Source organism: Struthio camelus, chromosome 10 (genome assembly GCF_040807025.1).
Source record: "Struthio camelus isolate bStrCam1 chromosome 10, bStrCam1.hap1, whole genome shotgun sequence".
Classification (NCBI taxonomy): Eukaryota; Metazoa; Chordata; class Aves; order Struthioniformes; family Struthionidae; genus Struthio; species Struthio camelus.
In genome coordinates this window covers 5,948,885-5,974,425 of record NC_090951.1, presented here as the reverse complement: position 1 = coordinate 5,974,425, position 25,541 = coordinate 5,948,885, and the positions used below count along the sequence as shown (strand labels likewise).

General features: G+C 39.3%; 1 protein-coding gene across 10 annotated transcripts in view; it reads left to right on the top strand.

The window, feature by feature from the left end:
* Positions 1-25,541, top strand: part of PLCG2 (phospholipase C gamma 2) — a 77,612-nt gene that overhangs the window by 15,319 nt on the left and 36,752 nt on the right. For 6 of the 10 annotated variants that reach the window (XM_068955487.1, XM_068955491.1, XM_068955486.1 and 3 more), the window contains 4 exons: positions 16,492-16,632; positions 19,577-19,670; positions 21,165-21,212; positions 25,066-25,150. In XM_068955487.1, the coding sequence (XP_068811588.1) occupies positions 16,492-16,632; positions 19,577-19,670; positions 21,165-21,212; positions 25,066-25,150 (368 nt within the window). Of the gene's footprint in view, positions 1-16,434; positions 16,633-18,679; positions 18,842-19,576; positions 19,671-21,164; positions 21,213-25,065; positions 25,151-25,541 lie in introns of all 10 variants that reach the window. The other 4 variants (XM_068955494.1, XM_068955493.1, XM_068955495.1 and 1 more) reach the window with 3 other exon arrangements.

The following is a 25,541-nucleotide window of genomic DNA, read 5'->3' as shown; positions in this document are numbered from 1 at the left end:
TAGAAACTGAGGAGGGGTTTGTCCATTGATTGATGGATTTCTTTTTTTTTTTTTTTTTTTTTTTTACTTAAATACATAATAAGCTAGAAATGCTGATATCTTTAAGGTAGTAAAGACAAGCGCTGAGAAGTTTCATGATTTTTGGATTGTCTGTGCAACTTTAGTTCATGCCTCTTATTTAAAAGTAGTAAATACCCAGTTGCTAATGCTTCCACTGGATCTTGTCTCATTCATTGCACAGACTGGACCTGAAACAGGACATGGCATGGAATGAAGGACCGGTTATCTGTAGGCCTTCCTTGTTACTGGTGGTAAAAATTTGGTGGTGAGCAGTGTTCTGGGGAAAAACAAACAGGGCTGTGACCCCTGAATAACAGGGCGCTCTGGATCATAATCTTGCTGTGCCCCGGTTTCCTATGTTTAAAATGAGGATATTTATGCCTTCCTATCATGATGTGTGTGAATGTAAGTCCATTACTGGTTCTGATATGCTCAGATCCCAGAGTGAGTGAGATGTGCCAAAAAAAGGTCCGGTAAGGAAATGAATAATTTGATCATGAGAGTGTGGTTTGAAAGTGCTCAGCGAATAAGGCCTCTAATTTTAGTTGAGGCGGACCTTGAACAATAAGCTCAAAGTAAAACAGAAGAAGATTGCTCATTGAGTGAATGAGGTGTTAGAATCCTTTGACAAAAACAGCCTTTACATATACGACCACAAACTATGTCATAACCATTTGCACAAAGGGGCCAAATTTAAAGCTGTACAGGCTATGCATTCTGGATTTCAGGGTAAACTTTTTTTCAGTGCTTGACTTTATTACGAGGTTTTGTCAAAGCTTCCTTGATGGGGGGGGTGTAGTAATAAGACCTGCTAATTAAAGTTTGCTTTATGCATAGATTTTAACACTTTTTCAAAAAAAAGGCAGGTATTTTAAGTCAAGTTTGACACCTGGGTAATTCAACAGGGTAATGACTTGCCTTCAGTTATATAAGCAGTCATTACCAGAGCAGGGAATATTGCTTTACAGCTGTGATTTATCCAAAGGGCTGTTTGCCTCTCTTCCTGAAAATTCTGGTTCTGTAGTAGTTATTTTAATTCAGCAGTGACCTTTGTAACAGAGGAAGCTTCAGATTTGAGACTCATGCTCTAAAGGATGAATAAGCAAAATTCTGCTTTTTTGCTTTAAAAAGCAAAGAAACCTCCCCAAACTAAGGACATATTTTGCAGACGCTGTTTTAGAATATGATGTGAACACTTGTTACAGTTTATGGTAAATTGTGTCTGATCTACTTGAAATGAAAGTCACTGCAGCATTAACTTGCTGACAGTGTTTTTGCTGAAGAGGAAGGAAATCTTATTTTGTTTTTTTTTTGGTTTGTTTTTTTTTTCAAAAAAACTTTGCTCTTACTTCTTTTGACTGAGACTCAGATTTCCATTTTACTTGAAGAGTGGAAAAATTATGGATCCAAACCTTTCATATTTGATAGTTCAATGGATGGGCTAGAAGAAAAGTTTTGTGCTTTGTGCTAGAAAAGTTGTTTCTGGCTGTATATGAACGTATACCTGAGTGACCCCAAATATTCACTTGTAGGTTGTATTGACTTTGAAAAATAAAAAACCTCACACATTTGAAATAGCTAATATATTTTTTAGTGGCTGCATGCATGGAATTATGATCTCTCATAATATTGTTGTTTAATAAGCTGTGTTTTAATACCGAGGAATGTTGTGCAAGAAGTAATTCATAATGTAGTCTTAATGGTTGCTATATCTATGTACTACAGTCCAATAAGAATTAATATTGAGTATAGGTGGGAGATTAAAATTGCTTCCTATTGCGTATACAATTTTAACTCAAGTTTGGCAACTGCTCTTTTACAGAAGGCAGAAAACTGAACGTTTGCACCTGTTACAGGGTTTGTGTTTCTAAATCAGATAGTGAGAAGAGAGAGTTCTTAAGTTTTAGGACACAAAAATAGACTGCTAATAGAGAGGATGGAGATCAATTTTTATAACTTACTGTAATTCTCTTCCTTTTGCAATTAAGAAAAAAGAAATCTTGTTTCTCTCTTGTGCACGCGCACACTCTCTCTCTTACTGCATTGTGTAGTGTTGTGCCATGGGAATTTTGGATATCATATACTGAATTTCTCACTAGTGAACTGTAGATGTGGGAAGGACGCTGAGATGCCATTAAGCCATAGTTGCTCATAGTGCAGGCTGATCAATAGTCTGTATTGCAAGGATGCAAAACTCATTTGATTGTGGGGAAAATAGTAAATACCTCTAAAATTTATAATATAAACTGCTGAAAGACCTCGCTAGCATTACAAGTCTTGATATGAGGGGGAACACCTGTGATTTCAGTGGGGTAGGATTGGGTTCTAAAAGAAAAAGAAATTACAGAAAATTTGCAATGAGAAAAATCTCAGACATAAGGAAGTGAGGCAGAGACACAGGATGCTTCCCCGCCAGTCTTGTATTGAAGTAAAAATTGAATTCACTGTAGTGAAAGTTTGCTTGGATAAAGACTGCAGGATTGTGCCTAAACTTATAATTTAAAATATTTTGTCTAAATACAGTTTTATTTCTAGTGTGCAGCAAGAACACTCAAGTGGACTTGCTGATGGACGTTTTTTAAGAGAGCTGGTTTAAAAACAAAGAGATATTTTCAGAGTCGCAGCAAATTTTACCTAAGTCCTTAAACAATGGCCTACGTGTTGCTGCGGATATGCTGGTGATAAACAAACAGTGCTCCTCTATAAGATTGTTACAAAAAGAACTTTGCTGTTCTTTTAGACAACGTTAATTTAAGCTATTTTTATGCTATTTGGCCTCTAGCTTGGAATTAGGCAGTATGTATTATACATTAGGCAGTATGTTAACAGTATTTATTTTCTCAGCAGCTTGTTTACTGTATCTACACTTTCCAAGCTTTCACTTTGCTATTGACTTTATAACTTCCATACAATAATCATTTAAACTTATCACTGCATATTATATATTTGTATCTGTATCATGCTCTTCTTTACTCTTAAATTTACTGTACTACTCAAAAATGCACAGCTCAGCGTGCCCAAGTAAGTGGAAATGATTTGGGAAGTAATGGAACAAAAGAATAAAGGTGATTCTGCTCTGTGCTTGTTAAGTATATAACTATAGCAAGGCTTCTGTTTTCTCTAGTGCCTCTTCATAGTTTGTGATTTTCTGTCTCTCTAAACCTTTGTGAATCACAAGATCAGATCCTTGGGGCTGGCAGAGACCTCTGCAGATCATATGGTCCAACCTCTTGCTGAAGCAGGGTCAGCTAGAGCAGGTTGCCCAGGGCCGTGTCCAGTCATGTTTTGAGTGTCTGCAAGGATGGAGACCGCACTACCTCTCTGGGCAACCTGTTCCGGTGTGCAACCACCTGCACAGTGAAGAAGTATTTTCCTGTGTTCAAGTGGGGTTTCCTGTGTTTCAGTTTGTGCCCACTGCATCTCATCTGATCACTGGACACCACTGAGAAGAATTTGGCTCTGTTTTCTTTACTGCCTGACCCCACCATCAGATATTTATACACATTGATAAGACCCCCCCCCACCCCAGCCTTCTCTTCTCTAGGCTGAACAATCTCAGCTCTCTCACCCTCTCCTCGTGTGAGAGATACTGCAAACCCTTAGTCATCTCTGTGGCCCTCTGCTTGACTTGCTTCAGTAAGTCCATGTTTCTCTGGCACTGAGGGCCCGGCATTGGACACAGCACTCCAGATAGGGCCTCAGCAGTGCTGAGCAGAGGGGAATAATCACCTCCCTTGACCTGGCAACCCTCCTCCTAATGCAGCCCAGGGTACCATTGGTCGTCTTTGCCACAAGGGCTCCTTGCTGGCTCATATTCAGCTTGTCTACCTGGGCCCCCAGGTCCTTCACTGCAAAGCTGCTTCCAGCCAGTTGGCCCTCAGCATGTACTGGTGCACAGAGTTGTTCTCTCTCAGGTGCAGGACTAAGTGTTTCCCTTTGCTGAACTTTATGAAGTTCCTCTCGTTTTGCCAACCCGCTGAGGTCCCTGTGAATGGGAGGGACCAGCAGCACACCCATTTAGTGTATCAGCCATTCCTCAAGTTGTGTATCATCTGCAATAGTGATATAAGAATGAGATAACTAAATCCTGTCCTGGTCTTTGGGAAGTGTATAGCCCCAGAATGCAAGTGTATACTGGTGTAAACCTTGGATAAACTGTTAGGTTATTATGAGGGCCTTTTTCAAGTTTAGTTAATACTATTTTGGAAGTAGTTTAAATTAAGTCACGTGTTTATGAAAAGCCAGCTACTTTTTTTCTGGTATAAATGCATCTGTGCAAGGGAGATGTACAGTTAACTATATTGATTAAAAAACACATTTAGAAACCCCAGGGCTAGTATTGTTGTGGTACTGTGTATTTTAAACTCCTTTACTCTTGAAAGAATCTCTTGTTAAAAAGCTGACGGCTTTTCCTTTTTGAATAGGGCAACAGAGTTGCTAAAATTGTGGCCATTTCCTGCTCAGTGTAGGTGCATTTCTCTGGATGAGTAAGTTAAAAGCAGATACCTTTCTATAGAGAACTCTTTCTAGACTCAGGTCTGCAGTGTAATAACAAATGAGGATATACAAAGGCTAGGAAATCTCTAGTTTAAATAGTCTCCATCTTCACTGTGCAGCTCAGACAGTTGATTTAAGTGTCAGAGATTTTATATTGACCTTCTGAAAGACTTGAGTCACCACATACGGAAGGGATTCGCTGAATGAAAGAATATAGGTTATTTTTGTTCTTTAGGAAGGGTTTACTATTTCAGCGGAAGATCAAGGGACCAAATTTTCAGCTGATACATATGAAGTAAATCTTGCTGTAACAGAGCAAACCCTGACCTCCTGGTCAGGATGTTTTTTTAGCTTAGGAATTACTTCAGTGCGGAGAAGGGTGCTGCATCTCTTCTTAATTCTGCAAATATGACTTCTTATTTCACATGGTGCTATGTTGTGGCTGTACAAGTTGGACTGTACAAAACACACCAAATAGTAACCTTGTTGTTTTCCCTTGGTGGGGAGAGGGAGCATTTTGTACTAACTTCCCTGTTAGCGTCAGTCCTCCCTGCCCACCTGCAAGAGAGGGGAAGGAGCAACCCATTAGTGGCTGCTCACACCCTTCCTCCCAGTCGTCCTAGCAGTGTGGGTAACCTGTGCATGAACAGTCTTGTTTTCCTGTGCAGCTGTGCAGCCAAGGCTTCAAGTGAGTTCTTGGATGATGTCTCAGTTTTCACAAAGTCAAGAGAGCTGTTGAGCTTGTCCGAGCTAAATGCTGAAAGTAGGATTCTGCTGTATGTAGGAAGCTGTAATCCTCCTGTATGATCGGCATTTCTTGGTTTTACAGAAATTCTGCCGCTGTAAAATTTAGTGCTTTCCAGGCCAAACATAGGTTAAGTGTCTGTGGGATGTGTCTTTCTTTTAGCCTGTAATGATAGGAGAGACTGGTAGGTGAGCACCTTCTAAAAAATTTGTGTACACCTTTTGTTTCGCAGGAGCTTGAAATTTCCTTTCAGATGAAAGGAGAAAGGCTAGCAATGGAGAGAGAGGCCCTGCCCATCCTAGAGTGTTTTGCAGGTGTAATGGTGGCCATGACAGGTCTTATTGCTACTGTTCTTTTTGTTACTTGCTAAGACTGCAGAGTGTCTTTACATATGCCTTTCCTACTTCTGTTGGATCCAGCACAACCCACTGTGCAAAACCCAGCTGGACAGAAGGAAGCAAGGCACCTTTGAGAAAGATGCTTTCATCACAGTTGTTAGGCATGCAGGATTTCATTAGTGTATTAAAATTAATGCCAGCAACGTGTGCTCCCTTTTGTGGGACTGCAGAGAGTTATGCAAATAGCTGAGGGAAACGGATCTGTGACTTGTGTTCACCCATGCTTGGATTTCTTTTAGCCATCTTGGTGTTATTCTACACAGAGAGACATTTTTAGATGCCCTAATATCTCATCTGAGGGAAGTATTTGTAGACACTGGCTACAAAATGTCGGAGCCTTTTCTTCTGGCTCCTAGTTACTCATCCTATTTCTTATTCATTCTGCATTGTCGTCCATCATTTTAAGCTGTTGAAGGTAACCTAAAGTTTGCTAAGTGGGTTATGGGACTGCTCAAGGGACTCGGAACCTCTTGAGTTGTGATTCCTAAATTACTTAGGTCATCAGCAACCGAAAATTGGTTTAACTTTTGATGGCAAACATTTTTCCCTTGAGTTGTGTTTTTTCTTTTTTTCTTTTTTTTCCCCTATTGTGCTTTACATGTTGCAGTGTAGTGTTAATACTTCATGGGATCACTCTTGCTTTGAAGCCCTTGTTTTATTTTTATTTTTATTTCTTGGTAGACATACTAACTCTTATTTCGGTGAGGCCACTATCACTGGCTTCAGTAGAAGTTTCGTCCCTTTCTTGGGTGAGTAGTAGGTTTTGATGAGATTGCAGCAGTGCTGCCCCATGGATAAACTGGTCTAGTGAAAGGTTAAGTACTCTGGTGAAGAAAACATGGTCTGGGGGACTGAGGGTTTTAATGGGGAATGGTATTTCTGTTGATGTGAAATAACTTTAAGATGGTATTTTCACAGCCTAATATTAAGCAGGTAACTTAGAAGGCTAGTCTCACTTGTCTGTCCGTTTAGTCGGTTATGACACCTCCATAGCAAAGTTTGGAGTCCTTAAGTTAGGTTCCTGCTCTGAGTTACTGTCCACTGGAGTTACTCGCTCTGGTCACTGAATATATGAGGAGCACAGTAAGATCAGCTTCCTAACTGAGGCAGTAGGTAGCGTGGATTCTTTTTGTGCTTTGTTTCTTTCGTCTATACAATTTGTTTAAGATTGTGTATTCTGTTGCAAAGCATTGTGAATGTAAAGATGTAATCTAAACATTGAGATCAGGTCAGGAATTTTGAATGTAAAACACAGCATAGAAAACAAGATAGGGAGTATTTTTGCAACAAAGGAATACTTTATGTTGGATCATGGGTCTAAAACCCCTAACACAAGTTGTGCAGCTAGTATCAATACCATCGACAGGAAAACTAAACAAAACTCCTGAAAGGCTATGGTAGACCACAGTCTCCTCCCCACCTCCTTTTTTCCTTGCTGTAGCACAGCTTGGCTTAGAACCTGCCTTGTGCTGGGGAGGGCATTTGGCAACTTCAATCACATAGCAGGGCAATGCAGGCCACGTGGGAAGGTGTTTCTGGTCTAGTGATACCTGGTGCAAAGGGGGCTGTGGATCACTTACCCGTAGGTTTTGTTGACCACTGGGAGTTCGTGGCTTTGCAATTTAAGAACTACAGATCTTTATAACTATAGCAGAGCTCAGCTGATTTGCTTTATCAGCACATCAGACAAGGAGGCTTCAGTTTCCTAATAGAGGGAACTGTTTTGCTTAATTTGTAATAGGTCGTTTTATAATAGAAACTAATTTACACATGCTGGATGTATCTGTGAAGCTGCCGCTTCCTTAAAGTTCTCCTGTGTATTTTCATTCCCTATGTATTTTTTGCATCTGTGCATGGCTCTGTGTGGTGACCCTTGGGTCACACCCGTGGTGTTTCTCTGCCACTCTAAACTGTCATAGACTGCACAAAAACTGTGGGTTCCACGTTCCCATGGTTTCTGGGGGTCATTTCTGCTTCTGTGACAGCTACTTTGCTGTGCTGCTTCTTTGCTAGAATACCAAGTAGCACAAACTACTATATTGTCATCACTGAGTTAGCAGTGGAGGGGAATTGCAGGAGAGCAGTGAGAGAACGGAGAAAGCAAGGGGTGGCCAGGCGTGCTTCAGTCAGTACTCTGCTAAGAGACAATCTATGGAACCACCACCTGGGATACGCTGACTTACAGTGCATTTCAATTCTAACAAATAAAGCCATCCAAATTTCCTTATGTTATGATGCTTGCACTTATGCATGAGTGAACTAAGGCCCAAAGAAGTTACAGTATTAAAGTTTGTAGAGCAAGTAGCTGACAAGTTGTAAATCTTCAGGAGGCTGATCTATGATAGGCATTTCATTCTGTATCAGAAGTGAAGTGCTTTCTTTAAGAAGAATTGTAAGGGAAAGTTTGTGGCAACTAGAGTCTGATTAGTCACTGGAAAACATGCAAATTTCTGCATCTCTTCCACGAATCCCTGTAGGTTTACTTATAATCTGATGATTCACAACCATGAGAAATTATGCTGTGAGAAGTCAGTGGTGCCTTCACTGAATGTGCAAACGTGTGTTTCTCTGTAGTAAATCCATATGAATTTCAAGGAAGGTTCTGCTGAGGACATGAAATTAATTCTCTTTGATTGCCTAGCAATTTTTGTATCGGAAGTGATGACCTCCTTTTGTAAAATGAGTTGAATCACACTTAAATCCCTTATTCTTTAGGCAAAGAAAGGTGACCTAGCTTTTTGATGTCCTTGATTTATTGCAAAATACTCGGGGAAGAAAATCTAGTCACCTTTTAGTTGTGTGAACATAAAACAAGAAGCAAGTTTAGGAAAACTTAGAAATGTTTAGAAAAAGTGGTCATAACACATCAGCTGTTAAAATGTTATTTCTGCTTATAGACCAAGAAGTTAGGGTACACGCAAGGTTGAAAGAGAAAAGTGGATAGATCTGTTGATATTAATTAATTCTGAAAACTTTTCTGTTTCTCAGAGGATGAAATACCTGTGTTTGGGAATGGCAGAGATTCAAACTTCTAATTAACACAATGGCAAGATTACTAAGTATAGGAATGAAGGCTATTTAAATTAAGGCTTTTGGTGCTAATAGTATGCCTTAAAATAATGCGTAGTGAATGTTTCTTCTTTCTACAGTCCAGACCTACATTAATGTGGTGAGTCTATCTTATACTTTCTTTTTTCGCTTTGAATAGAAAGATGTGACCAGTACTACATAATATTTTATTTCAGGATTAACATGAGCTGTTAATTTCACATTCTCTCTGTTCTATTTTTTTCTATTAATTTGTTTTAGAAGTTTGTAGAATAAAGTGATGGTTGCCCACTTTTTTCATACACTTGGCATCTCAAATTTGTTTAGTGTTGCTAATAATTCCTTTGACCTATGAAAATAGAAGGAATTGTCAAAGATTCTTTAGACCAGTGGAGATTTTCTTTCTGCTTAAAAGAAGATTTTTACTGAATTTGTCCTCTAAAATATGCTAACTCCCCCCTCCCTCCCTCCAAAAACACAAGTGGAATTTTCATGTTTCAAGGGTACATTAAGAAAGGGAGTGAACCGAAATGAAGAACTACCTTAGCACGTTCATGATATAGAAACTATGGGTGCTGCTCTGTTGCTTCCAGATCTACAAGACTGCACTGTGTTCATGTTTTCATGTTGGCTTATGTTGCCAAGCAGAAATCACGTTCCTGCAAAATGTTGCATCTGGATATTTTATAATCAAAACTTGGTGCAGCAGTGCATCTATTATGTAATCATTTAGGTAACAGGAGCAGATCAGGCAATCTCCAGGGTAGGCAAGACCCAGGGGCAATCTAACACATTCTGCCGTGGGTGATGCTGCTATAGATAGCTAGGAAGGTATTTATTTAGATGTTGGTCTTTGTATTTTGTAAATTTTATACTTCATTATGTTTTTCCCCCAAATTAGTTGTGCTTATTTTGCTTTTAAAATCCTTGCTAAAACAGCTTGCTAAAGAGAGAGTGAGCAAATTTTTGTTCTTTGCATCTTTTTGGTCCTCAGATACTTTGGGTACCTTAAAAAAAACCCCTAACATCTAAACAGCTGTTTATGGAGATGTTTTACTTTACTAAACATAACTGAGGGATTTTTTTTTGTCAATAGGCTAAACAGCTAAATCATTTAATTAGTAAATTTTTTTTAATGGCAGTATGAATTTACTGCTTAGTGGGAAATTGTTATTTCTATCTATGTAAACGTTTACTGCATCTACATCTTTCTGGGACAAGCAGTGGATATTTGCATGTTCTCCTGCTGAGAAATGTGAAACAACAAGTGCTTCTTATGGTTTGAATGTCAGACTTGACATTGCTAGTATCTAGAAGTAACTTATTTTTATTTTTTCACTGTTATCACTACTTTTTTCTGTCTGAATTTCCTTACTATATCAGACGTGAAGCAGTAAATAAAAGAAATAAATAGTTAACTCACACTGAACGCTCTAAGCCCATATTTTAATCATTTTCTTTCTCTTTTGTATTCTGAATACGGCAGAAATAACATGTCTTTGCAAAAGAGAATTCACTTTTTGTTCTTTGTGGAGTATCTTTTCAAAGACACATTCAATTTTGCCTTTTTCTGTTTTGAAGCTGATGTGTTTCAGTTCTTACTCAGGGGATCTTTAAATTCTTTGTATGTAAGTCTTCAGCTGAGTATTTAGAGCTTGGTTTCTGTGGTCACATGAAGAAAGGAATATGTGTAGCCTTTAGCTGTTTTCAAAGTATTTCTCCCCTTTAGCAGCTTGGGTCTGCAAGGTGTAGTGCTAACTTACGAAGACCAGACTTCCTGTCGTGGCCACTCAGTGAAATGGCGGTAGAAGCTAGTGAACTTCTTAACCCTGCGCACCGTAAATGTGTTTGATCAAACTTTTTGTTTCATGGGGCAGGGCTTAAACTTCGATGGGTACATATGTAAATTTTACTTCATCCTTATTTTGTGCTGTTAACTTTTAGTTTTTAATATAATACAAACAGCTGTTTGAGATTTATGGCCTCTCCATTCTGAGTTCATCAAACTGGAAAGGGCTGTAATATGTTGTTGCTCTGCTGAAAAAAGTTGCTGATGTAGAGTGCAGTTATAGCTGGTAAGGTGGTAATTTGTTACTACTATACATGACAGCTTTGTGTGACCTGATCACTTAAAACCGTGTGGGTTTTAACGGTGCACTTCTCTAAAGCTTTTGTCGGTCACACAGCTAAATCCCCCGAGGAGCCTTGGAAACGCAGTCATGTGTGCTTTCTCAAGTTGTACCATTTCTCATGTTGCAGCCTTGTAAGTCTGTTTTCAGACACTTTTGTGGCTTACCTGTAATGACTTCCCTGGGCCACTGAATGTCTCACTGAATTTCACAGTTTGCATGGGTTGAATCATTTTCCATATCCCATCTGCACTCACATGCTATGGGAGGTTTCTGCCTTCACGTGACCAAACCCTTCTCTGAGAGAAGCCTCAACTGTTTCTTTTACAGTTACCCAAGATCCGTGTTTCATTGCTGTTTTGAATAAAACAGGCTGATAAGGCACACCTTGCTATTAACTGTTGGACAGTTAATCATCAGTTTTGCAGAAGTGAGAACAAAGCCATTGTCCTCACTAACCACCATGAAGTACATTTGCAAAGGGAAACTGAAGGCTTTCTTCATTTAATGGGGGTTCATTTGCACATAGCTTAAGTGTCCAGTTCAGTTTCTGCCTTTCCCAAATGAAAGCTTTGGAACATTTTGTAATGCAAATTGCTGAAAAAAAAGTGGATTCTGAAAACTAGCTCTTGTGCAAAATGTTACTATATATACACAAATGACAATGTGACTGTATTCATATAGAGAATTCCCACCCTGTGTCTCAGTCCACACCACTTGGGTGACCAGAGTCCCTTATTTTTCCTCTCTGAAATAGTGTCAAGAGTTTCCCTTTATCTTTATCTTTCCTGACACTGTTGTTGAAAATACCTGATGAAGTGTGTGATGCTCGTGGCCTGATTTCTGACTCTGTAAGCCCCCTTCGAATCTCTCTGTAGGCTTTTGCTCCTCCTCCTCCTCCATTAAATACATACATCTGAGCTTTGATACAGGCCTCACTTACAGCCACTGGCATGCTCCTATGGACTCTGGACTTTGAATCAGGAGCTTTATCTTACAGCCCTCTGTAAAATAGTCCCTAATGTCACTATCAGTTCTCCTTTGCGTTGTTTACCAGGACTCTTCTGTCAAGGGTAACTTGCTAGGTTGATAGCCTGTAAAGTTTTCTGTTTTCATGGCATTTATTTACAATCTGCATGACTTTCCGGCCTTGAATTACCTTACCGGAGCAAAGCTGATCTATGGAAACATTCACTCCTACAGTGAACTTACATGGGCACTTTCAGGTAGCATAAGCGGTTCTGTTGTTGGTACTGGTTAGCGTCAACCAGGGTCGGTTCCCTAACCCAGTTGTCTGTTTGGCTGCTGAATGATTTTACTGCCACAGGGGATGGGCATTGCATGACTGCAGGCAGCGGGCAGGAGCAGAACTGCTTCCTTGGAGTAGCAGTGCTGGTTTATTCCAGTTTAAAGTGCTTGTGGAATGAGCATGATGTGGAATGTTGTTATATACAACAATATAATGTTTACAGTTCTCCTGTTTACATCACTGGCTGCCTGCACTTACCTTATGCCATGTCTTCTGCGTAACTTGAAAGCACCTTTTGTAATGGAATCCAAGTTGTTTTACCATCTACCTCTGAATATAACTGCAAGAAAGGTACTAGTAATTCATACTTACAACAGAGGACTAAATGTGACTTCTGTTGTTAAGTTATTTGAATGGAATTCAGCAGAGATATCAAAGATAAAAGTTTATTGCAAAATTTGAGGCAGTAAAGAGCTCTAGTAGGTGCTCTGGAAGGCACAAAGCAATTAATCTGTGCAGTCTTTGGAAAGTAGCTATGTAGTAGTATAATGATCCATTGAATTAGCTGACTTACCCAACAGCAAAAGCTGAAGTTTAGCAACTTCAGGCTCTGAGCTGCCTCTGAAAGCCACCAATACCACCTATCCAGCTCAGAGCCTGGAACAGCATAGTACTTGAAGGTGCCTTGGAGCCTTCCGCTTGAGGGAGTTGTCAGAACCAGCAGATGACTGATGAGACTGTCAGGGAGATCCTTTTAACCCATAGAAATAACCATGCAGAAGAATGGATTAAATGTAAACCAGCAGCCTTGGATTTTTAGACTACTTCTTGGGCTCTAGGCTTCTTAAGTATTTGGATGGGTACAGAGCGTGTTGGGAGTACCCTCCTTGTCTTGCTGACTGCGAATCAATTTCTCTGCAGCATTTACTTTGATTTATATTTTCTTGGGAAAAGTGTTAATCTGTTACTGTTTTATGGAACTTGCACCTGCAAGCATATGCGATTTGATCTTACACTTGGCAAACTGCCTACGTCCAGGTCTGCACTTTTTCAGGTGTGTCAGGCCCAGGGGTATGTGTCTGCGAAGGCAGGGCAGAATATGGCTCTGCAATTTGAATGTGTGATTGAGAAGAAAGGTTCTAGTACTTCATATAAAAAGTGCACAGTAATTGCTTAACAGCTAAATTGGAACACTTGACTTGCTCATCTGAGTCTGAAACATGCTGCAGATTTTCCTGGCTGTTCCTTTCCCAGTTAGATCAGCCGTTCCTCATAGTAGACTTCACGTGCGTTGTGTGGAGAGTGCCAAACAACTGGAATGTCCCTGGGGAGACAGCAGAGCTTAGCACCTGAGCGGAGTTTTATGCGTATTGTGTTTGTTGTATGTCTCTCTGCCCCTTCCAGTTTTTAGCCTTGGCTTTCCTTTCAACAATACAGAGTAATACATACAAAACCACATCTTATAGAACAGAGTTAAAACATATACATGTATTTTCTATTTGTTTTGTGAAACTATAAGATGGAATTATATCTTTCGGACTGTAAAAATCTGAATGATGTTTTCCTACACATAGTATTTCATGTATCTGTTTCACAAATTCACTCTAAAGGTACTGTGCCAGAATTTTGTTGGACAGCTCCATATAGAATGTTGCCTGAAAAGTACAGGAGCATAAAATTCTGAATTCAAAGTCTTATAAATATTTTCTCTTATATAGGTGGGAGTTTTGTCTGTTTGTTTGTTTGTTTTCTTCCTGAACCACTTCTCTGTCTACTGAATGTTTAGCAGTTAGGGTATAGTAATCTCTTTCTCAAAGACAAGTTGGAGAAACAATAGTATGTTTGTCTTACGATGTGCTTTGAAATTGAACTTGTTCTAAAGCACACTTGATGCTATTATTCCCATAATAGCAGTATGGTTCCTATAAGGCCTTTTTAGGTGCACAGATTTTACCAGTTCAATATTACTGAATATTACTCAATATTATTATTATATCCATCCAAGAAGATGGATATAATTTTGTTTGAATTGGTTATTAGCCTGTGGAAGGAAAATAAGTTACAATTATTTTACACTTCTTTTTATTGTTAACAGCATCTACCCTTGTGATCCAGTCCTTAAAAAAGTGTAAATAAAACAAGAATAGGAGAATAGCAACACCAGTGTGAAACCTGTGCATGTAAAAGTCCATGTGCATATATGTGTGTTATTCAAACAAGAGAATGGGATGGTAGATTTGAAAGGTTATAGGGCAAGGAAAAGAAATATAGTGAGTGTATGTGTAACTGAGGGAAGGCATTAAGCAAGTTTGTGTGTTTGTTTCAGAGCTCAGTATGAGGTAAGAGCCACTTGAAGTGACAACAGCAAGGAAGGTTGTGAAATCTTTTCTTATCGCTGCTGAGTTTATGCTTTGAGGGGATCTTTTTGGTATGGTGTTTCATACATATAGAATTACGGGAGCCCGAAATGAAAGGTATGCTCCGTTTCCGAGTTAAAAATTGTGTTTCCCAGCAGGCATTTGTTGGGTGAAAGGAAGGGAGAGAAGGTGGCTGAGGTGGCTCTTGTCCATCACCAGCATGAGTCAGTGGGGAGGGCACAATCCCATGTTGTTTGTGGCCATGCCACCTCCTCCTCTCTCCATGTAGTTACTTTCTATCTCTGCATCCTGGTTCGTCTCTGTTGATATTCATGTGAAATACTTGCGGAGAGGTAGGGTTAGACCATCTTTTTTTAGGTACAGGCATTTTGGGGTGGATATCTAGATATACAGCTGTGGATCTAAATGAGAGGCCCAAATGTTAGAGGATTCACGACATCATTGGGAGCTTTTGACTGTGGACCGTTTGTGAAAATCATGCCATGTATATAGTTTAGGAGCTTGCATCTAAATTTAGGGGCCTAACATTAGCCATCCAGATAATGCAGCTTGTGGAGGATGTTCTTCTGGTGGACTAAGACACAGAGGTTGAGACATTTGATGCTGTACCCTGAAGATAATTATACCAGAAAAAGCTTAATTAAGATGCTTGTGCCCTAGGATAATCTTTTTGTTTTATGTTTGTACAATGCATTAAAGTTCAGGTTGACTGCTAACGTCCAATTTTTCCATGGGAACTTGAGTTAATGGCTGGGGATAAGAAGTGCCAGATGGAAAGTTTAGCCTGGGATACTTTGTAAAGAATAAGAAATTCCTAGATTGATTAATGTTTCATTATCCAGATTTTATTGATGAAACTCCTTGCTTCTCTCTCCCTCCCTTCCACTTTGGCCAAAGAAATGCAACATTCTGCAGAACTAAGCTTTAAATAGTGCTCAGCTCCCCCTCTCTTAGGAGTCTTGTTGTTTTTTCATTGCGCGTTATTAAGTATGTTCTACTAGTGATGAGGTGCTCGTTTAAAACATGGCTTTTATATTGCAGAGTTGTTAAATGCATAGACAGAAACCTTCAGCCATTTTCTTGGGTCTTGTTAGGCTTGATAAACACATTTTGAGAGCAGCTGTGAAATGTTTTCTTCACTCTTCCTTCTGTTGCTCATAACTCAAGATTGTCCAAAAGTGGGAAGAACTGTGTATTTGTCCGGTCCACAGGCAGAACAAAACCACTTCCTCAGTTTTCTAATAAGTATCTTATCTTGAGAATGCACATATTTCTATTTCAGTGCTGCCTTGCTAGTATTATGCAGGCCATATAGCAAGGGTTTGATAAAGGGGGAACTGACTTTAAAAAAAAAAAAAAAAAAAAAAAGTTGTTGTTGCACGGTTTTCCCATTCTGCTATGTAAAAGATAAAGATCTGTTTGGAGTTGACCAGGAAAAGGCTGATAAATGTTTTAATTATGAGGCTGGATTCTCTCTTCGAACTCTGGAAGGTGCTTAATATAATTATTTTAAACACTCTTCTTACAGATGCCAGTGATTGTACTGGGAGGCTATCTGACTAGCTAAGATTCAGTATATAATTTTTAGGTGGATAAAGTTAGATGTTGCATCTCTTTTGTCTCTGAATAGTTGGCATGTCAATTGGAAAGTTCTTGCTCAGGGTAAATGTCATTTGTTAAACCATGTAACCCCCCCAAGATTATGTATATAAACTTTGGTGGAGAGTCAACGATAATCAAATGATAAAAATATTACAAGTTATTTTCTTCTTTTGGTCCTTCTCTACTATTGCCTTTTAGTCAGTAATACATTTAGATAGTGTTGTCAGAGAAGATTTGGATTGCGGGCTAGCGCAATTTCCATTTCCTGTCCAAATGCCATCTATAAGTTAATTTTACATGTTCTGAGATGTTCTTCTTATTGTTTCAGGCTCAGCTGGAATGTAACCACAGTTGTATTGACTGAGTCAATGTTGTTTCCTTACAGTGGATCTGATGGAAATAAAGGAAATTCGCCCAGGAAAGAACTCGAAAGACTTTGAGCGTGGCAAAGCAAAGCAAAAAGAACAACACTGCTTTACTATTTTTTATGGTACCCAGTTTGTCCTCAACACCTTAAGTTTAGCAGGTACTTTTTTTTTTTTTTTTTTCCCTCCTCCTTTGTTTCTCCTTTAAACCTAGATACTGAACTCTGGAACCGAGTAGGTCGATGGAAAAGTAGTGCAAAGTGTACTGCTGTTCTGACCTATCCTGAGGTTCAACAGTGCACCTGATGTTTACAATCTGAGAGAGACCTTTCACTAAGCCAGCCCTTAATGTGTATGAACTGCTGCATTTTTAATGTTTTGCTTTCAAATAGTGTATTATATGAGAGTTTATTTCCCTTATGTTATCTAAACAGAACAGTTGTGTAACTTAAGGGCGTATAGCACATGATTCAGTCAGTCTGCAGTCAGTCTAATGCTCTGCAGGTCAACACCGCTGCATCTTTAAAAGTGAATGCATGCCACTCACTACAAGACAGCTACTATTTAAGCAGCAATAAGTAGTATAGTCTCTTAGTATGCATTTCTTTCAATACATTGCTTCCTGAGACCTCTTTAATAAAAATGAGAGAGGTTTTGGCATAGTTTCTGGTTCATCCACTTATGTGAGCTTTTGCTGGTTAAGTATCTCATGTAAGGCTTTCAACACTGAAGAGCAGAGGTGAAATGTTTTCCTCTTTAAAATCAGCAGAGGATTTTCTCATCTTCTCTGCAGCCAGAATTTTGGCCTGGCATTTCAATCTGGTCAAAATGATTCTGGAAAGGATAGCTATAAAGAGTTAGACTACAACTGCATCACGGAAACTTGCGTATCACTTAGGAGCAATTGCAGACTGAATTGGAAAATTAAACTCTGGTTCAGCTTGTGTATGCATGTCACCTGAAAATATTAAACAAACATCCTCTAAAGGAGGATGAGGGATTGCGAATGAAATTAAAAGGTGGCAAAGTGAAAATAAAGAGATACATATGAAACAGAGGAAAACGTGTGCTTTATCTGTGGAAAGGCTTGAGACACTTTATTTCAGGTGAGATCATCCAGGGTTACAAAAACAACAATTTTGAAATGAAAAGGAACGTAAGTTCTTATAGTGCAGGCTTAATGCGGTTTCTAACTAGTAAAGTTTACGGAGAGATTTCTCCTTTAAAAGTTCTTGATGGGTCCCTGGTTTAGAGTCACACAGACCACTTACTTGGAATGGCAGTTCCCTCTGTCCTGTGCAGGAACACACTTACCTGTTTTGTAAACATTAAATTCAATGCAAAACCTTAATTAGAGAAGTTAGGAGTGCTTTCTAAGTTTTCTAGCACTAGACTTTTTTTTTTTTTAATTAGAAGTGATGTACTTCTACACAGGTAGCAAATGTTTCATCTGTGTGTGAGAACTGATTGCTTATAGATTGCAGCACTAGAAGCCTGTTTTTTCAGTCTGATACACTGGAAGTTAAAGACTGCTTGTGACAATATAGTCCTATGTAATAGATTTTTAACTTCAGATGGATTTTTACCATTGTTTGGATGAAGTCTGTGAAAATTTTGAGTAAACAGCTGTGCTTTAAGTGTAACTGTGCCAGGTACTTTAGATTGGTTTCCTCTGCCCTCCCTCACTGCCCCAGGCGATTCTCAAAAACAGGTCTCTGCCAATACTTTGAAAACACTTGCTACCAGTAGGAATGTTGCCATAATGCTGAACTGCAGAGCAACACGACTGATACAATTTTCAGTTAAGGGGGAAATCCTTTTCCTTGTTAAAGCACTTTGTCATGGTTTCTTAAAACAATATAAAGTAATTGTTACTTAGAAGGGAATGGAGGCTTTCATAAAGGGCAGAACTGCCTTGGGAGAAGAATTGGTTTGGCACTGGTGGTGGGTGTTCTTTCCAAAAACTTAACTAATTGAAAAACATTTCCATGGGGATTTGAGACTGGGCTCTAGCTTCATCCTTGGGGGGATATAGCATTGTTTTAAAGTATATTTAAATAAAATGTAATCTTCATCCTTTGAGAGACTGTTTTGCTTTGAAGACAGTTAAAGAGTTTGCCCAGATTAGAGCCCCTGTGTGAAAATAATTTTTCAAATTATTAAATTAATTTTTCAAGTTTAGTTGAAGAATGCCTTCATGACTTTCAGAATCAGCTTGCTGAAGAAATGGACTTGCCCAAATGAAAGCTGTAAAGACAGCGTCTCATCCAAGGCTAAAAAATCCTGTTTTCAGCTTAACCAGTATTCCCCGGAGAAGGCTGTTCCGAGCATGCATCATCTTACTTCTGTTGAGCTGAAGCATTACCAAATGTAATCATGATAAATGATACAGAAGACTCTTCTAATCTGGGAAATGTAAAGGCAAACTAAATTTAAAACAAAACAAGACAGTTGTAAACCAGTTTGTAGGGTTGGAAGGAGGATGCACCTCAACTGTAATGTTACATCTGGGTGGGCAGTTTTAGACCTTTCTAAACTTACCTTGTATTAGAATGTGTTATAAATCAGTTACCTTAATTTCATACCTTGTTCCCTTCTGTTTCTCTTGCCTAAATCTAGTCTGGGACAGTCTGTATTTGGAGATACGATTATGACAGACAGGAGCTGGTAATGTCCGTCAAAAGCTGACGCTTTAAAATTTTCTTATAGCTTGCTTGGAATATTGTGGACTAGGGTTAGAATAAAACATCCTGAGTTCTCTTGTCTGTGTGCTTCTTGTGGCTGTAAGTCTAGGTCCCTGGGCTTTGGACACTTTGGAGACAAAAGATGAGGGGGGAAAAAAAAGTTTAATTTTGTTACTGAAAGAGCTTAGCAATAGTTCCGTAGTCTTTCTGCTGTAATATTGAAATTCACCTACTCTGATAAGCAGAATTTTAAAAGGAGATATTTTTGACAGAGCTTCCAGAATTAACTCTGCTAGCCCTGCGAGACAAAGGTTAACCTGCAGCTCTGTATGCTGGGGTTTATCTAAACACAGCAAGTTATGTCTTGGTTTGGGACTGATGTTTCTTACAGCATACTCTTTTCTTTTTTTTCCTCCTCCAGCCGATTCTAAAGATGATGCTGATAAATGGCTGTGTGGCTTGAATATCTTGTATCAAGAAGTCATAAGCGCTCCCACACCTGCAATCACAGAGAGGTATGTGGACGTTCTTTCACATTGTGAGACCTGACGTCTCTTTGGAGTTGAAAGTAGAAAACCTGAAGCAATTTTTAAAATGCAAGAAGTGGTGCCTGTCAGTTACCTTAAAAACAACTACTCTTCAGTTAGTTTATGATACAGAAAGCTCATGTAGAAATTCACCTTGTCCATTTTGCTATGTACCTGTTGTGGAATTGCACTCTGCTTATACCACTATGGGCTTAACTATTTGCCTTTTTCTTTGCATCCAAAAAAATGTATCTCTTAATGAGATCACAAGAGTATCTGGTCTAAGTGTATGCTGACTTCTTGAAAAATTCATATGCCTAATGCTATCGCAATAGGCTTGTGCTAATAGAAGCCCTTATTGGAGCTCTTGCATCTCAGTAATTCTCAGGTGCCCTATTACAATTTCTCCTTTGTATTGGCACTGTTGCATCATATGGCAATGTTGTCAATTGACTGCAAGAGCTAGGCTGAAAATGAACATTTTTGAGGATTAGTCTTCAGCAGCTTCAGCACCAAATGATGGTGAAACTACAACCTTAGTGCTTCAGAGGATGTTGAACTCAGAACTACTCATACTCAAAACTACTTATGCCTAGAATTCCAATTTTGCAAAACGCTTTTAATACGGTCTCTATGCTCGATTATTTTTCATCACTGTTGACGTTTTGCTTGTAGTGAGTCACTGCTGTTACCTGCTGTGAGGATATAACCTGTCCTTTCTTACTAACTGTCCAAAATGTGGCTTTGATTCTGATGTTGCCTTTGCCGACTTCCAGTTCCAGTTGGGGAAAAAGCATTCTTTGCTTTCTGCCCTTATCTGTTATATGTTTCTGCGAGGAGCAGTTATAGGAAGTGCTGCGTTCCAAAGGTGACTACATTTGTGCTGCAGACAAAGTGTTTCCCTTGGAGGCAGAATACAAGGTTGTTAATGGCGTGCTGTGATTATCATTTAGACCAAAATTGTGTGTGTTTGGACTTTTAATACTGCTAATGTTATCTTGCTGTGCACCTAAAATTGACATGCATTCTAACTATGATTTTTCTTAAAAATTCTGTTTTCTCCCCCAAATTTTTAATTTTATGCATGTGGCAGACCTTTGAGCCAGTGGCCTCAGCTGACATAAATCACTGACTCGATGGAGTTATTCTGATTTACATGAGCTGAAGTTTTGGCCTGTTCTATCTGCTTACATTTTTACAGTTTCTGGCTGTTTGCTCTTTTCTGCCCTGCCTTTCCCCTTCCTGTGCTATGTGGCTTGAAAATGCAGTACTAAGCAGCAGAAAAGTATTTATTCATAAATAGTGTTATAAAAGTGACTGAATGCTTTGATGTTGCAACTGGAAATGTTTTAGCTTTTTTAAAAGACATATTTTCTAATTTTAAAATATTTCTATTGAATTTCATCTCTGGATTTTGATATTCCGTTGGGCTGTGTTTTCTTTTTAATTCTCAGATTAAATCTTTTTTCCTTTTTCCCCAAGCTGGCTGAGAAAGCAGATCTATTCTGTTGATCAAACTAGAAGAAATAGGTAAGAAGCTCTCCCTCTTCATTTTTGATTTGTTTTTAGTGAGCTCTTTCCTTGTAGACTCTAATGTGGAATGCAAAGAGAAGAATAATTCTTTGGCCAAGATGGGAAATATGAGAGCGCCCTGAAAATTGTTCACTGTTGCTTTGACAACTTGTTTTTTTTTAACCTTCTGATAAACACATAAGGTGCATAATGCTCATTGATGTTCATATGTGATATAACGAGGAAGAAAATGATGAAAAATAAACCATCTTACTTTTTAGTCTAAAATAACCCTGCCTGCATAAGGAAAGAGCATTGTCTTCCCTCACTCTTACCGTAGTGGTTCAGCTCAGCTGTGCGGCTACATTCGGTTGCTTGCTTTACAGAAGTCTTTCTCCTTTGACAGTCAAGTCGGAGCCCAGCAGTATGGACTGCTGTTTGCTGTTAGTTTTGCTGTGCAGCATTCAACCAGGTCTTCCCTCATTGCTGAAGCATTTTTGTGTTGGAATGACTGCAGTCTAATGCAGACAAATCCAAACCAGCTTTGAAAAACTTGTTTGTGCACTCATAACAGTCAAGCTGCAAAAGCAGAGTTGGGCTGCTAAAGGTCCAGGGTAAAATGCTTGACTGATTAGCCTTCCCTGGTCTCAGTCCTGATAGGGCTAGAACATTACTAATAGGTGCAGTACCTAGTTTGAAACCAGTCACAGCAGCTACTCCAGATATATCCAGAGACAAGGTTGTCCCAGCAGTAACCTGGGGACCACAGGGGACCAGAGCTCTGTTCTCTTCTGAGAAGAAGAGCACAGAATATTTAGAGGGAGAGGAGATAAGAGAGGGATACCTAAGGATTTTACTGGAGAGAAAGAGGACTATTGTTATGGCAGGGTAGTACAGCATGAGAGAGTTATTTTAACAGTGGGAAACAGAAGACATCTCTTGAGGACAGAAGCAGGAGGAAGCCAAGTTACTGGTTTGGAATAAGGGCAAAATCATTTTCTGAGGGCTTGCTTTGGTAAACGTAATTTTGTGCAACTGGCCTGGCTGTGTGGGTTTGTCTCTTTGCCATGTATTCTGAGAGACCAAAGTGACTCCGGACTGATGCTTCTCATGTGAAGAAGCCCCATTATGTTGTAGCTCCCCGTGTGCTGTGTACTCCATATGTTTGAGTTTCAGTAGTTTGTTTCAGGTCTGTGTATGAAGTGGGTTCGTATCTTTTGCCTAGCACCAGAGACTTCTTAATGAATTCAGCGGCACACTTCTCATTAGAGTTGCCAGAAGTTGTGGAACACTGCAAAGGATGTTAACTCCTCCTGTGCCATGTATATGTTACTTTACCATGATGTTGCTCTCTTTCTGTAACATTCTGTTTTTCTGAGGTGTACTTTAGTGGAGAAAAGAACATGCATTTCCTTTCATTTAAATCTTTTCCTAAAAGCAAAATAAGGCATAGTGTTTCATTGTGTTAGTGAGACCACGTTACTGCAGGAAACAACACCATTCTGCAAATGGTGTGTCTGCTGTGGTGCAGTGTAGCTGGCTTCATTGTGACCTGAGACGACTTCAGGAACAGCATTTCTAAAGCCAGCCAGAGTGGGAAAGGGCAAAGTACCCTCTGCCTTTAACACCTCCTGATGCACTTTGAAAAGCTAGTCCTGCAGTAGGGGTGGGAGATCGTGAAGCAAAAACAAATGTTAGTGTAGAGAAGCTTTATCTGACAGTGTATGTCCTTTGAGGAGGTTTCATTTGATGCTTTAGGATTGTTCTTTCACTACAAGGCAGTCTGCTTAGGATCAAGGGGACTTGCACTGTGGAGATGGCAGTTTTTCATTTTCTTGCTAGATGATTCACAGCTTTAGAAAATTTCAGGAAAGGAGTTTGAACTGAGTTCCATTGTGTTTAGTGTTGCAGTTTCTAGGGAGGTTAATTGGAAAGGTTAGGCTTCCATGCCAGTCCTGTTTAACTAGTCGAGTTTTTGCCAGTGGTAATGATGTTTCAGCTCTTTGTTTTAGCTTGTGCTTGTCTGACCAGAGGAAATTGCTTGTACTCAAGTGTTTAGGGTACAAATGAGGTGCTCATTTTTGCTCCCAAAAGAAGTGTTTTTCCAGAGGTCTGGCGACAGGGCGGAAAGCCAGGAATTTCCGGAGTTCTAATCTGGCTCTGGCATGGATGTTGGCTAAGTCACTCCTTGCTTTGCCTCTTTCCCTGTCTACACAATGGGGATGAGAATATCTCACAGGGCAGCTGCTTGCGTAAACAGTTTGTAGAATAAAAGCATGACTTTAGTTTAGGTGCTAATTACTGCTGTTTTTTGCTTTCGAGTGACTCTGTTCTGACACTGTGTTTGCACAGAGTTAATGACTTATGAATTCTCTGTAGGTCAAGGCAGAGCTCCTTAGCCTTGTTTTCTTGGGAACTGTTGGTATTGAATTAATGTTTTGTGGGCAGTGGCAGTAGCAGCCATTGATGCTGTGCCTCTGTTCCCTTGTATCATTACTCCCCTCATGCCCTTCACATGTCCTGCTTTCATGTTATGTCTTTCCCACTGAGACCCCACACCAGAACCTACCCAGACTTTGAGGATCTCTGCAAGAACATGAGACCTCATTTCCATTCTTTCTATGCCAAAGACAAGTTGTATAGTAGGTCACTGAAGTGGAGCTACTCAAGATGGCTGAGTTGGTGTACCAGCCTGGTGCTGCCGAATGGTCGAGGTCTTACTGTTTCCTTTTTCATCCGCTGTCTTTACTTGCTCCTAATCAGGCGCTCCTGCCACTTCCCATATTCTGGCTATGATGCTGATCTGCGGGGGGCTGATGCTGATGAGGTGGGCTGATTCAGCGCGTGAAGCCAGTGGAAAACTTTTTCTTTCTCTCTTTTCTCTTTTATTCAGTTTTCTGCAGGATCAGCATGTTGCATCAGCTTAGTAAAGGGTTTGAGGAGTATCAGAGCTGGCATGTGGAAACAGGTGGGACAAGGGCAGCAGGGGAGAGGAGCGGGGCACAAGGAGTGCAGGGGTTGGAGTTACTTCTTGTAGCAGCGGTGAGCTATTAGATTGACTCAGCTGTAATGGCTGATCACACCAATAACTCATTTAAATATTTAGGTACCTAGCTCCTTTAGAAATCAACCCTCTCTACTCATACAAGAGTTATAATAGCACTCCTCTACCACCCATTTATATTTTGGGGATAAGTACACTAAGAATTGTGAGCTGCTCTGAGGTTGCAGTTAAAGGGGCCATAAAAGTAGTAGCTGAGAGACTGGAAGTAAAATCTGAGGTTGATGAGAGAACAGGAAGATGTGAAGGAAATTGTTTTTTTCAAAATGAGCTATTCACAGTTATGAAATGGACTATTTTTGTTTCTAATATAAACTGTGTTGCTTAAAGTCTGAAATATGTATATCTTACTTGAAAAGTCCCACTGCCATCTGGAAAAGTTTTTTTTTTTTTTTTTTTTTTTTTTTTTTTAAGTCAACGCTGTTCTGCTGATACTGTTATACCACTGGATATTCTGAAACTATGGAAGAAATGCTGCAATTCATCTGACCACTTAAACATCTGCATTTGAGCTGATTGTCTAGATCTGATTAATAGAATCTAATTAATGGAGAGAAATGAGTGTCTCTGCAGCACGATTTGTTTCATCCTAATATGGATGGCCAAAATAGGTGAAATGCCTATTTCTCCCTACTGACTAGAAAATACATCTAGCTTGCTCAGATGTAGATGTTATGTTTATAAGGGTTTACGTGAGGTGAATCTTACCTAAAATGTTTCAATAGTCACTTTATTGTGTTGATAGAAAATATATTAGTAGCTGGCTGGATGAAACAGAACTATTGTTTTTTTTGCTCTCTTGTTTTTCAGCATCAGTCTTAGAGAGCTGAAAACTGTCCTTCCCCAAGTAAATTTCAAAGTGAGCAGCATGAAGTTCTTGAAGGATAAATTTGCGGTAATTACCTAATAACTTACCTCTGTTTGATATTATCTCATAGATGTTGCTATTTCTGTTCAGGGTATTGTCTGTAATTTTTGTTTCAGTACAGGTAAATGTACTAAAAACTATAGCACTTAATTTACAAATTTGGCTTTGTATATAGTCATGACTTTAAGAAAATGCAGATTAAATGTTCCTACTTTTCATTCTAACATTTCCTAAAAACCAAAAATGGGTTTGGATCTGTGCTGCTGCTAACTGTGCAGATGCATAGGAAATGATTCAAGATAAAAAATTATTATCTAAGAATAAGAATTCTTTTGCATGATCAAAGTAATAACTTTCCCCCTCCCACTTATGGTAATATTAATATCTCTGAAGGTCTTTTCCAGTCCTTCAGGAATTG